This window comes from Ahaetulla prasina, chromosome 2, assembly GCF_028640845.1.
Source record: "Ahaetulla prasina isolate Xishuangbanna chromosome 2, ASM2864084v1, whole genome shotgun sequence".
In the NCBI taxonomy this organism is placed as follows: Eukaryota; Metazoa; Chordata; class Lepidosauria; order Squamata; family Colubridae; genus Ahaetulla; species Ahaetulla prasina.
Genome location: NC_080540.1, coordinates 110,330,742 through 110,344,635, shown reverse-complemented (window position 1 = coordinate 110,344,635; position 13,894 = coordinate 110,330,742). Strand labels below are relative to the sequence as shown.

Genomic DNA, 13,894 nt, shown 5'->3' with positions numbered 1-13,894 from the left:
AGTTATGTATCTTAATGTGAGTACCTTGATTCTATCAAGCTAACTAATGTTAGGACTTGTTTTTTTAGCAACCATCCATTAATTAGGAATTGTGGGTTACAGGCTTATGCAACTGGAAAAACAATATAATATAGCAAGTAATAAAAATACTAATTATATAATACTTTGAGAATCTTTTTAAGCTTGTGGAGCTAGAGGCAAAAAATGCAGTCTGCGTGCTAAAATTATTGGCAAACTTGGGGTAACTTATTTCATAAATGAAGAAAAAAATCTTTAAAGAGCTACCAAAGTGTCCAAAAGATCAAATGTTCCATTGTACTGGAATAAGTGAGAAAATAAAAGACAGTTAGGCAGAAATGGAATGGTTAAAAAAATATAATCATTGTAGAGGGATAAGATTATGCCATTGATTGGGCACAATGCCACAATATAATTTGCTGTTTTGCATAGCAGATACAAACTGGTTTAGCATGTATATAAAACTAGTCGTCGTCTGATTCAATTTCTCATCCAAAATCTTTTCATCCAGTATTGTAAATGAAAGCTACCCATAGACATTGGTAGAGATTTCATTTTTTAAAAAAAAGTTTATCTTCAATCAGTCTAACCACATTTTTCAGTATAAAAACAAAAATAAATGAGAACTGGGCATATTAAGTAAATACAGAATGTGAATCTAGTGTGTTTTCAGCTCCACGTATCACTGTTTAATCTATTATTTCCCAAAGGTAAACATTTTCCATTTAAAGTGCCTATTCTGTTTTGAACATTGCCTTGAGCGTGTCTTAAAAAGCAAATTGAAAAACTCCTGCATTAAAAATGGATGTATAAATTCTCAAGTAGATTGTGGCTACTCGAGATACAAAAATCTATGATCTATATATATATAATGTAATTAGCTTAGTTTAGCTTCTTATACAAGCATCACTGTTTCCTAATACATTACAATAATAAAAATAAAATCAGCATAAAAGCTGGTCAGGGTGTAAGCTGCTGATATAATTTTACTATTGCTTTCACATTTTCAATCAATAAAACATCTAAAAATATATCTCATTTACACATTAGTTAAAATATACTATTAAAAGATGTTCCTTATAAATAAATTAAGAAGTAATCAAAATAATTTCATTTTCTTGGCAAAATACTGTAAAAGAATAATGTGTAAATTATTCAATTGAAAGGTACGTTTAAACTGAAACTTTCATTTGTAAAATTCTTCTTTGATGGCTTTATATACTGCTTTTTCAGTTAATCAAAATTTGAAAATGGTAACTGAAGACATCTTGCATTGTCTTCATTTCTAGAAGCATCAAATTGTTGTCTTTGGTTTAATTTCGGTAAGGGGATGCTTTGAAAGAATCTTTAATCCTTATCATGTCTGCAGCACAGATATGACCAAAAACTCTCTTATACCATTCTGTGGTCCGGCCCCTGACAAAAAAAATAAACACCATATTAGGAACTAAATAATAAGCATTCTTTCTTTTCTTTCTTTTTTTGGGGGGAGGCATCATTTCACATCTAATAGTATAAAAACCATTAATAATAAAAAATCATCTTAATTCTTATTTAACAAAAAATAACAAAACAATAGACAGGCTATATAAATAACAAAAAATAGACAGGCTATATAATAAATAATATAATATAATAAACAATGAATTGTCAAGAAAATCATACCACCACACTGGCAGGCTACGGTATATAAATGGGGAGCATATCTCTTTCTCACACTGATAATGTTATGAAATTGGGTAATAAAATACCCTCAAACAAACAACTAAGCTCAGAGAACATCAAGGCTTTCATAGATAAAGTTTTAGTTTCAAGGAAAATAATAGAAGAAATACCTGGTATCTATTTGACAAACATATGTTACTTTGGATTTCTGGGAACCAGCAACAACTTCGATAAGGTACTGGTAAAGTATCACATGAGCCAAAATCCCATTCACAGTAGCACCTTTGTTATCTGTTGAGGTAGCTGCTAGAATACATGTGCCACTTTGTGGATCAGTCCGCCAAGTTCTGGAAATAACAAAGTGAAAAAAAAAATCAGATTATGATTTCCTATTATATTTATGAACTAAAGTCATTAGCTACACAAATAACCTTTTTATGACACTTCATTTATATCAACTTCATTTTATATATATATGTGTATATCTATCTATCTATCTATCTATCTATATATATATATATATATATATATATATATATATATTATATATATATATATATATATATATATATGTTTTCTGAGGTTTTCACAGGTGTTTGTATGTAGGTCTTTGGTTGTTCGGGTTTTCTCCGTGTAAAATTAGAAGTGTCTTGGCGACGTTTGACGAAGTCTCATTCGTCATCTTCAGGCTTCAACCGTGCTTCTGGGAGCAATGTGTGATTGCAGCTGTTTCTTCCTTTTAACTGCTAGTGGGGGTTTGAACTGATTGGGTGGGAGCTTGGCTGTGCTCTGATTGGATGGAGGTATTTTTGTGCTCTGATTGGCTGGGGGGGGTGTCCTGTTTGGGTGGGGGTTTGGTTGTGCTCAGATTAGTCTGAATTGCAGGGGGATTTGAGCTGGTGTGCTGCATTGCTGTTGTTTGGCTTCGTGTTTGTGGTCGTGCTACATCTTCATAGTGGGTGTCTGTCTGCTGTATGTATGGATTGGAGGGGTTTGAAATGGCTAATGTTGCAGCTGCGGTCTGGCTTCTGGTCCTTAGGGGTCGTGCTTCCTGATCAGTGTGGGTTTGGGTCTACTTTCTGGGTGGATGTGTGGTGGTGACATCCTGTGTGGACCTCGTGAGTGTGGGTCTGGTGTCATTCCTCGTGTTAGGGATTCGTTTGTCAATAAGGGCAGGTTTCCAAATGGCTGGTAGGCGGGAGGTATCATCTCGTTTGTTCATGCTGTGTGGGCGTTTTTCTATCTCGATGGCTTCTCTGATTATTCTGTTGTTAAAGTGTTCAGTTTTGGCGATAGTTCTGGTCTTTTTAAAGTCAATATCGTGTCCTGTGGCTTTAAGGTGTTGGACCAGGGAAGAAGTTGGTTCCTCTTTTTTGACTGAGTTCTTGTGTTCTTCAATGCGTGCACTTATTCTTCTGTTGGTTTGTCCGATGTATGTGGTGGGGCAGGCGGTGCATGGGATTTCATATACTCCTTGATTTTCTAACTCAATTTTGTCTTTGGGGTTTCTTAGGATGGTGGATATTTTTCGGTTTGTGCAGAATGTTGTCTTGATGTTATGTTTGTGGAGGATCTTGCTGATTCTGTCTGTGGTGCCTTTTATATACTCAGACTAATCTGAGCACAACCAAACCCCCACCCAAACAGGACACACTCCCAGCCAATCAGAGCACAAAAATACCTCCATCCAATCAGAGCACAGCCAAGCTCCCACCCAATCAGTTCAAACCCCCACTAGCAGTTAAAAAGGAAGAAACAGCTGCAATCACACATTGCTCCCAGAAGCACGAAGTTGAAGCCTGAAGATGACGAATGAGACTTCGTCGAAACGTCACCAAGAAACTTCTAATTTTACACGGGAGAAAACCCGAACAACCAAAGACCTACATATATATATACATATATATTCTCGTAGGTTTTCACAGGTCAAGGTATGTAGCTATGCCAAAATCTACATATATGTGTGTCTGTCTGTGTGTGTGTGTGCACGCACACACACACACATATATATATATACACATACATACATATATATATATACATATATATAATACATACACACACCACACACACAGTCATGGCCGAAATTGTTGGCACCCCAGAAATGTTTCCAGAAAATCAAGTATTTCTCACAGAAAAGTATTGCAGTAACACATGATTTGCTGTACACGTTTATTCCCTTTGTGTGTATTGGGACAAAAACAAAAAAAGGAAAAAAAGCAAATTGGACATAATGTCACACAAAACTCCAATCAAAATAAATAAATAAGTGTGTCTGTGTATGTGTGTGTGTGTGTGTATAAAATGTGTCTGAAATAGTGTCAAGTATAGGCAAAATCCAATCCAGACTGCAGCTTCTATAAGCAGCAGAAATGCAGAATTTGGCAACATAGCACCCACAGGATTGCAAACTTAAATATTTTTAACTTAAATTTTTAAACAATATCCAAGATCTTACTAAACCGGGCCTGTCAAACTGGCGGCCCGCAAGCCATGTACTGCCTGTACAGGCCACACTACCCTAGCTCTGCAAAGGCAAAAAACATTGCAATACATCACGATCCAGCTCACAATGTGATCGAGTTTGATACCCCTGCATTAAACGTCAAATTGACAAATTACTAAAATATTAAATAATATTAAATTAAATTAAATTATTATTAATTTAATAATATTATATTAATATATTAAATATATAAAATATTAATTACAGAGAAAGGATTTAAAAATTGATAATTTACAACTATGCTTATGTTATTAACTGATCAACAGAAATCTGTGATGGGATGGGAAGACAGAATTAAGAGGCAAAGATTCTAAACTTTGTCAATGGAAAATTTTAAGAGTTTGTTATCCTGTATGTGTTCTACAAGTCCTTTGGCAAGCAAATTGTTCTATCCATGGAGTAAACATCCTTTTTTTATATTGAACAGAGTAGTTGAGCACTCACCCCAAAATCTCAATATTTCAAATAAAAATAATACAATCTCAATGGGTTGTCTGATTCATCTGAAATATTGCAAGTTTACAAAACCTACTCTACAAACTTAATTTGAATCAAAAATAAGTGCACTACAGGTTGGAAATTTAAATCCCTTGTGATTTTTACACCCGTCAAAAGTAATTGGTTTTTTTTCTTAGTGCAATATGCAAACAAACCAACTGTGCTTTGTTAATCATTGAACCTAAAGATGGGATGGGATGGGATAATTGGAAGGGACCTTGGAGATCTTCTAGTTCAATCCTCTGCTCAGGCAGGAAACCGTAAACCATGTCAAATGGTTGTACAATCTGTTCTTAACAACATCTAGTGTTGGAGCATTCACAACTTCTGTAGGCAAGTTGTTCCACTGATTAATTGTTCTAACTGTCAGGAAATTTCTCCTTAGTTCTAGCTTGCTTCTCTCCTTGATTAGTTTCCATCCATTGCTTCTTGTCCTGCCCTCAGGTGCTTTGGAGAATAACTTGACTACCTCTTTGTAGCAACCCCTGAGATATCAGAATACTGCTATCATGTCACGCCTAGTCCTTCTTTTCATTAAACTAGATATACACAATTCCAGCAACTATTCTTTATATCTTTTAGCCTCCAGTCCCCTAATCATCTTTGTTGTTCTTCTCTGCACTCTTTCTAGAGTCTCAACATCTTTTTTACATCATGGCGACCAAAACTGGATGCAGTATTCCAAGTGTAGCCTTACCAAGGCATTATAAAGTGGTATTAACACTTCACGTGATCTTGATTCTATCTCTATGTTAATGCAGCCTAGAATTTAAATCTTTTAGGATTTTTTCCCCAAGAATATGTATGACAAATAATAATGTAAAAAGCATAGATCGACAAAGCTGATGTCAAAAAATGGCAATTTATTAGAGCTTCTAACCTTAGGACCACATATTCTCTTGAAGGAAATGGAGACATATTTGTTGCTGTGTACTGATAAATATCTGTTTCATCATCTAAAATCTCCAGGATGTTTGTTTGTTGAAGATTTGGATCCCACAGATGTTGCTCCATCAATATCCGGTGTAGAATAACTTTAGGAACAGCATCAATTTCAACTGTCGTTTTCCATAAACGGATGTGGTAGTTATCATCCACCTTAGAATATAGTCAGTATATTTAGAAACAATGTGGCAGATATCTATCCTTCAATGCTTAAATAAGTTAGGAGCACCACTGAATCAATATAAAGACAACTAAAGCAATTTGGGGACCAAATGGATATTCCTGTAACAAATGTTCTTTTAGGACAAGCACAATCTTATGTGCATTACTAAAAAAATAAACATGATTGTAATACGTCTTAGTCTCGGGTAAGGATTTAGAAAAGATTGTAGACAAAAATTGTATACTGAAGAATATGCCAATGGCATTTTTATCATTAAATGTTACATTATGTATTCCAAGCAATAGGAAAGAGGCATTTTAGTTTTGGCACAATACACAATGATTAAAACAGATAGAAAACTATTTTCACTCAAATTATGGTTGCAGGTATTTCAGAGTTGAGACACTAAGAAATGGTACTAATGCCATTTTCAAACTTTGTCACTTGAAATATCAATAGGGATTTAGGCTTGTTCAGTGCAATTTCTGCTCATTTTTATAGTTCTATAGAATTGAAGTTTCTGCATTTGTTTTTTTTAAAAAGCTACTGTTAAATTCAAGAGGATTCCGTGCTTAAAAGTGCCTTAAGACATAATTGCTAAATTACCTTCTTATATGCCGAGTCTACTTCTTCTAAAATGGAGCAAGTGACCCAGTTCTTGAATTTTTCTTTGGCATCTCTGAGTAGGTCCTGCATGAAGTGTTCCAGGGATGTCACTATATTAGAATATTTTATTAAAATGGCTTGATGTGGAGCTACTTCACCTGAATCTGTTTGGTTGTGTTCATTTTCATACCCCTGATCAAAGCAATAGTTGGGTACCTGAAAAAGAGCACACATATTTACATTGGCCTGAAATAAAAAGTAACATTACTTTCAGTAAGTAGTACATTATAGTCTTATGTACATGAAGAAAATATACCACCAAATCAGAAAGGAAATCTGTATACATTCAGCACATGTAGGAATGGCTATGGCACTCTTAACTGGCTAAGAAATTCTGGGAGTTGAAGTCTACACATCTTCAAACTGCTAAGGTTGAGAAATACTGCTCTAGAGACATGTTTAAAGGACTGAAGAAAAGTATATTATAAAGTGCAAATTAGGGCTTAATAATGTACAAAGGCATTATTAAGCCCTAATTTGCACTTTATAATATACTTTTCTTCAGTCCTTTAAACATGTCTCTAGAGCAGTATTAATGTACAAAGGCAACTTTCATACCTTGGAGTTTTGTTCCTATCCCTTAAATTCATTGCCAGTTTTCCATACAAAAGGAAAAGGAGAAAAAAGATCATGTTAAAGAAGCATTATATCTGAACACTGAAGTTCACTTTTGGTTCTGCACGTTGCACGAATTATTGGCTGTGAGTCTCTTGAATTCTGCTCTTTGACACTTCCTATCCAGCACCCCTTTCTCATACACAATTGCATTCTATTATATGAGGAAATATGATGAATAAGTAAAGTTTATAAACTATAGAAAGCCAAATGAGTTACAAATAATAGAAGACTCTGAGCTGAATCTAAGTGATTCCTTATGAAAGCCCAGCTCATTCTCAGCTAATTTTTCCAATCCTAAAATGGATAATGGGCTTTTTTAATAGCAGACTATTGCTTATTTATATTTTCATTTATTAAATTTATTTGCCACCAATCCCGTATCAAAACAACTCTTATGTTTGTCTAAAGAAACATTTTGGAGCCAGGCAATATCACTACAAATTACTTAAACCAGGTTGGCTTCCTACTGCAGACTGCAGACAATTAAACTTTCATTGCAAAATAATATTGTAAATATAGCAAAAGAGATGCCAACAAATCTTTAAAAACAGGACTGAATGAGTATAATTACGTCCAAGTTGTTCTTAAGCAGAAACAGGGAAACTCACATTTTCTTCATATTATTAAGGAAGTTTTAGATCAGTTTGGGAAATATCAGCTTTTCTGTTATAAGCAACTAGAGATTGTTAGTTCTTAATAAATAGATGGCTCGTGCCCCCAAACTATTTCTGAGCCCATATTTAAAATAAACCAAGAAGGAATCAAGTAAAATACTCATATAGGGGAAAATAAAATGAAGACAATTAGACAGTTTAATTGTTTTAAAAAACTTTACATTTTGAAATGAATTCAAAACTGATACAATATCCATTTCACTAAAATACACTAAATATTTTTCCTTTAAAAAAACTTGTTATAGATCATATGGCATCGATATGATCAGACCTGATTTTACTACATTTTTTGAGGCTGTCATTTAGTGAATCACTGAGGTTGCTAAACAAATTCCAGGATCATAAATGGGAATACATTCTGCTAGAAATCTGCAAAAATGCTAGAAGCCAACAAAAAAGTCACAAAACATGGACACGTGACCAAGGGATGCTACAATCAGTCACAAAACAAGTCAGCTGCCAAACATTTCAAATACAGTCGCTGACATTTTATGATGGCCAAAAGTGGTTTATAGGCCACAAATCAACTGTTCTGTGTTCCTTATATTTCAAATGGTGATTAAGCAACCAGCCATAAGCAGAGGTCAACCTGTTTCAAGAAGTGCAAGCAAATATAGTGATGAAAAGACACATATATTGATCTGCTTCTAAGGAAAATTTAAAAAGGTAATTGCTATTTAACATGGATTAGATTACTCTTGCCAGTAATTTGGAAAAAGAATTTTAAAAAATAATCTATTTCCCCTTTCCAATAAGCAACATACTCAGATTCTACTTCCTAGATGTTAGAGCAGGCTTTTAAAAAATATGCTTGAAAAAATACCACCTACCCCAAATAGCCTGTGGCACTGCATGATCATATGGGCCAGGCCATGTGTTGCAGCCAAGTTCTCACTCAAATCCCTCTGATCAGGTTTTCCTGTACTGAGCTTCCTCTGGCTAGATCTTGAAAAGGAAAATGTAACAACTTCATTGTTTTGATCATTGGCCACTAGTTCTGGTTAGAAAATACATTTACTACTTTGGAGAGAAGGGCTAAGTGGAAAAGGAAGTGGTTATATGTTGTATGTGGAAAAAAAATAAGAAAATAAGACACTGGGCAGTTATAACCAGTAGATATAATTCCTCCATCTCTGAACTGATACTGAGGGTCTGTGTTTTACAGGGGTGGTTCTCTTGGCTGTTTCCCTTGGGTGGCAGGATCAGGAGCAACTGGGCATAGCTATGAATAGAGAGGTGTGAATAGGTGAGCAAGATGGGTCCCAATTCCTGGGAAGGCAGAGATAAGTTGACGGGGAGGGCTACAATATAGATGAGCATTGAATCCAATTTTAGAGTGGTATAATGCAGAGGGGAAAGACACTAAGACGTTGAAAAAAAGTAAAGAATGCAGTAGAAATAATTTCCTGTGATGATTACAGGCTTATTTTACCCATTCAGTTTGCATTTCTAGTTACATAAAATACCACTTTAAAAACTCCATATATATAAACCAGTATATTGGCCTGTTAATGTAATACCTCTTTTGTGGAGCATTTAATGAGTTTATCCAAACAGAGCAAGTGGTAGCTAATTTTGTTTCAGTTAAACACACAAAGTAGTCATTGATTTGGTATCATTAAAATGCTTTAAGAAAAGCTGGGCCAAAAATTCAGAGGAAAAGCCAATCCCATTATTCAAGAGTTCTCAATGCTTTGCCAGAGAGTATTTTTCATATTTAAAACTTACTTGTGGCATCTAGCCAAAACCTTGATTGCGAAAAACCTGGCATTCATCTCTACTAGCTCTATCTTGGAACATTTTTTTAACATTTAAAAATTAGGTAGATGGTGGATAGATAGATGATAGATAGATAGATAGATAGATAGATAGATAGATAGATAGATAGATAGATAGATAGATAGATAGATAGATAGATAGATAGATAGATAGATGGATGAAAGGGAGGGAGGGAGGGAGGGTGGGAGGGAGGGAGGATGGAAGGAAGGATAGATGGAAGGATGGATGGATGGAAGGAAGGAAGGAAGGAAGGAAGGAAGGAAGGAAGGAAGGAAGGAAGGAAGAAGATAGACATATGACAGACAGATACAGATAGACATAGATATTGTTAACCTCAATTCTGAAATCAGAGCTGTTAGCTAGGGCTTTTTGATGTCCCTGAACTGATATCAGTAATAAAATCCATTTTTTAAATTTAAATTTCAAGATATTAAAGCAGAAAAATTCCCATTTTTAAAAGAACAGCTTCTTAACCTAGTAAGATAAAACCTACTATAATTTTGTAGTTCCAAAAACCTGGAAGTATTGGTCTCCTCCACCACCATCTCTAAAACTCCATAGAACTGCAAATTTCTTCACCTAGAAATGAAAACTATGCAACATTTCCCCTCCATTTTCCTGACACATTTCTGGCCCTGACCACATTTTTTCACTCTCTATGACTGACAAGGCTGTCATCATCTTCGTTTTCTTTCTCTCCCTGGGGAACGCTGAACATCACAAGACTTGTTTTATTGCCTGATGAACATCTGGGATGTGTAAGCCTCTTAAAATGCATTCTTCAAATGCTTTACCTCTCTTCACCTCTGACAGAAATTGAACTACTATTTATTTTTCCAGATCCCCATCCTGCAGAAATAAAACTTGCATTCAGATCTTAACCTACAACAGACATTCAAAATCTACAAGCTGAAGAGTGTTTCATGTACAAGGGCTAACTATAACATACAATGGTGGACAGATATTCAACACATGTACAATCCATGCAGTTGTTAATTCTCCATATATTCTTTATACATAAATACTGCACAGACATACATAGTTACCCTGATTTCTCACCCCAAAAATAACTTAACTTTGATCAGTCTTAGGAATTGCAAACTGAGGCACTTTCAAATGTACAACATTTGTATTTTGGGAATTATCGTATCATGTATTTTATATTACATTTTTCCTCAATCTGATATACTACAGATATATTGGATTAAAATTCATAATCCCAGATGACAAAAGATGAAGTCTAAAATATTTGGAGGGTACCATGTTGGAGAAATCTGATATATTTGCTACAAAATATATCTTTTTCCATGACTCTTATGTTTTTATTTATTTTCAGGGCTTTAAAAGTTAGCTGCCACTTATTGTTTCTCAAGAAAAGTTGTATTGGTTAATTTTTTTCATTCCATTAGTGGGATTGCTTCCCACATTACTCTGGTTTCAAATGGTCTTGTGGGAACACTGAATTCTGTGGCTATTTCCTAACCCAATTATGTCTCTTCCAGGAGGTGGAGCAATATTGGCAAAAGAATTAAGTCTCACAGGACTTTTATGTTCTTGTGTTATTAGAGCAGTGTGGGAGGAAGCCACACTAAAGTGACTGATGACGCAAGAAACTAAAAAAAAAAATTATACACACTTAAAGTCTGCCTATTTATCTGTATGGCCTGACAGTTTATAATCTTGTGTAGTTTCTCTCTATACTCATCATAAACCACAAGCTTATAGGTTGGCAAACTAAACTGTCTTCAACTTCAAACAAACTTAGAATCTGGAATATCTTCAAGAAAGACAACCAACTCATCAAAACGTAAATGTTTTGCAGGTTAGCAAAACATTTAACTATGGTTTCAAAGGGTACTTTCCACAGAGACAAGCTTTCCATCAACCAGCATTGTTCCCTTGTTATTTAAACATTAGATAGGGTGATGTAGAATTAGAATTATTCTCAAGCAGTACTCATGGAAGAATCAAGGGGGGGAAGGTGACTTATTTATTTTCTCTTCTAGCAAGCTCTCTGCTTATTTTATTAAAAACCACCCAACATATGATGATCAGGAAGGGTAATTATAATCAGAATTGCCTATAGAACATACAAACATACCAGTCATCCTTTTATCTGTCAGGGAAAATAGAGTTACGTAAAATGAAGGACGGAAAAAAAGAAAAAAAAATGAGTAAAAAGTAGTAAACAAAAGAAAAGGAGGTGAGAAATAAAATAAAATATCTAAGCTTACATCAATACCATTTATTATATTGTTCTGGGTCTTTCTGTCCTTGCTTCCACCATGCCCAAACAACGCAGCATAAGTTCTTTTCGGGGACGTCATCCAACCCCAAAATCAAGTTTTCTTGCTCTTCTCTTTAATGTCAATCCAGTCACCCTTTAATAGATTTGGGTTTTTTTTTATTCAAGCTTTATTTATTCTCTTTACATGACCAAACTATCTCTGAAAAGACCTGCCAAGGAGCAAACTTTTGTTTAGCACCTTGCTGTCCAGCATACCATCCATTCATTGCAGTTCCTTATCATCATTCAGTTACAATTAGAATTCTGCCAAATAACTTACGAGGCATGCTTTTAAAAAAATCAGTTTATGAGCCAGTTTGAAATTCATCCTTTTTGGATGGGGAAACAATAACTGCAATGATCAAGCACAGATGCTAACTATAATTTAATTTTTAAAAAAAATACCTGGAAGATGAAGAACTGTCTCTCCTCAAGGTGTTGAGGTGGAATAAAGATGGTGCCAGACACACAGCTATATTGGTTGGAGTCATCTGATTTTTTTCCACAAACGTCACAACATCCCTAAGGAAGTACAACAGAATTTTCAGAGCTTCACGGTTTTCATCTGGGAGAAGAAGAATAGCAGCCTGGACAGCACAAAATTGCTGATCTTTTGGTAGGTCTAAAAAGAGGAAGGAAAAGAGGAATTAGATATGTTATCTCTAAAAGTATTTCTTAAACAACATGTATATATTTCTTAAAAAGAATTTGCCACCTGGGCCTACTTTCCAGTTATGTTTACCTGTGTTAAAATCTAAAGTAAGGAATACAGAATATACCAACGACTAATTATAATTAATTGAACTAAATGGTGAATCGTTAAGAATCTTTGCATTTCTAAAAGAAATCAATAGAAGCTGTTCTGTTCGACTATAACTTGTCCCTTAGTATCTGTAGCAGTACCAATATGATTACATTAAGAAAGCATAGGATGTCTTAGGGATAAAATAATAATTTAAATGTCCAGAAATGAATTAATCAATTTAATAAATGTGTGTGGTCTCTTATTTAACAAATAACTATAGGTGACAATGCAAAACAAGATATCCATACTAAGCTCCACTAATACATCTGAGGGGGAAACTAGGTTTTTATAGTCTCCCAGAATGCCAACAGGATTGGGGCCATCCGAATCTCAGGGAGGGGCTTGTTTCATAGGACAGACTCTGGAAAACAGACACCTCATCAGTTCCATCAGATAACACTGTTTCAAAGAATAATCTTATAATGTATAATCTTATAATTATACATGACCATCCGCCAGTTTATGAAGTTTCATTCATACTAGATGACTAAAATAGCTGTCCAATCTACACATCAATCAAGTGCTTGTGCAAGCATTTGAACCCATACTAGTGGGTTCCCTAACCCACTGGTTGCCTAGCCGATTACTCCTTCATCAAGTCACACACCATACCAACCCTGGCCCATCTTGCTCTTAATGTAGTTAACAGGGGGTGGGTGGGATTTTCCACTACCTCATCAAACCGAGTGAGCCAGAAACACCTCCTTCCCCATATCCTCCACCAGAAATGACCCCTCGTCCATCTTTTACCCCAAAACTATAAAGCATCTACATACATTGATAGATGTGCAGGAAGGTTTCACAAAGCTTGCTAGTGAATATAGGTTCTGGAAGATCTCGGAAATACTGCTTCAACATGTCTGCCACATCAAAGGCCGATTGACCCTCATAATTTATGTTATTTGGGTTAATTTCATTCATTTCTCTTAAGTAAAGGATCCTAGACTTAACACCAGATTTTCTGAAAAGACCAACCTAGAAAACAGAATGTTTTAAAATTTTATATATATATATATATATATATATGTAGGTCTTCAGTTGTTCGGGTTTTCTCCTGTGTAAAATTGGAAGTGTCTTGACGAAGTCTCATTCGTCATCTTCAGGCTGGGGTTTACTGCTTCGTGCTTCTAGGAGCAATATATACATACATACATACATACATACATACATACATACATATACATACATGCACACACATACATACATACACACACACACACAGACACACACACACAGACACACACACACACACACACACACACACACAGAG

General features: G+C 35.0%; 1 protein-coding gene across 4 annotated transcripts in view; it reads right to left on the bottom strand.

Moving 5' to 3' along the window:
- Nucleotides 1-272: 272 nt before the first annotated feature.
- LOC131191957 (rho GTPase-activating protein 7-like) overlaps nt 273-13,894 on the bottom strand; it is a 113,485-nt gene continuing 99,863 nt past the window's right edge. For all 4 annotated transcript variants that reach the window (XM_058170629.1, XM_058170631.1, XM_058170630.1 and 1 more), the window contains 7 exons: nt 13,401-13,599; nt 12,225-12,441; nt 8,584-8,698; nt 6,402-6,617; nt 5,568-5,785; nt 1,854-2,030; nt 273-1,434 (listed from right to left, as the gene is read on the bottom strand). In XM_058170629.1, the coding sequence (XP_058026612.1) occupies nt 1,332-1,434; nt 1,854-2,030; nt 5,568-5,785; nt 6,402-6,617; nt 8,584-8,698; nt 12,225-12,441; nt 13,401-13,599 (1,245 nt within the window). In that variant the 3' untranslated portion in view covers nt 273-1,331. The remainder of the gene's footprint in view (nt 1,435-1,853; nt 2,031-5,567; nt 5,786-6,401; nt 6,618-8,583; nt 8,699-12,224; nt 12,442-13,400; nt 13,600-13,894) is intronic.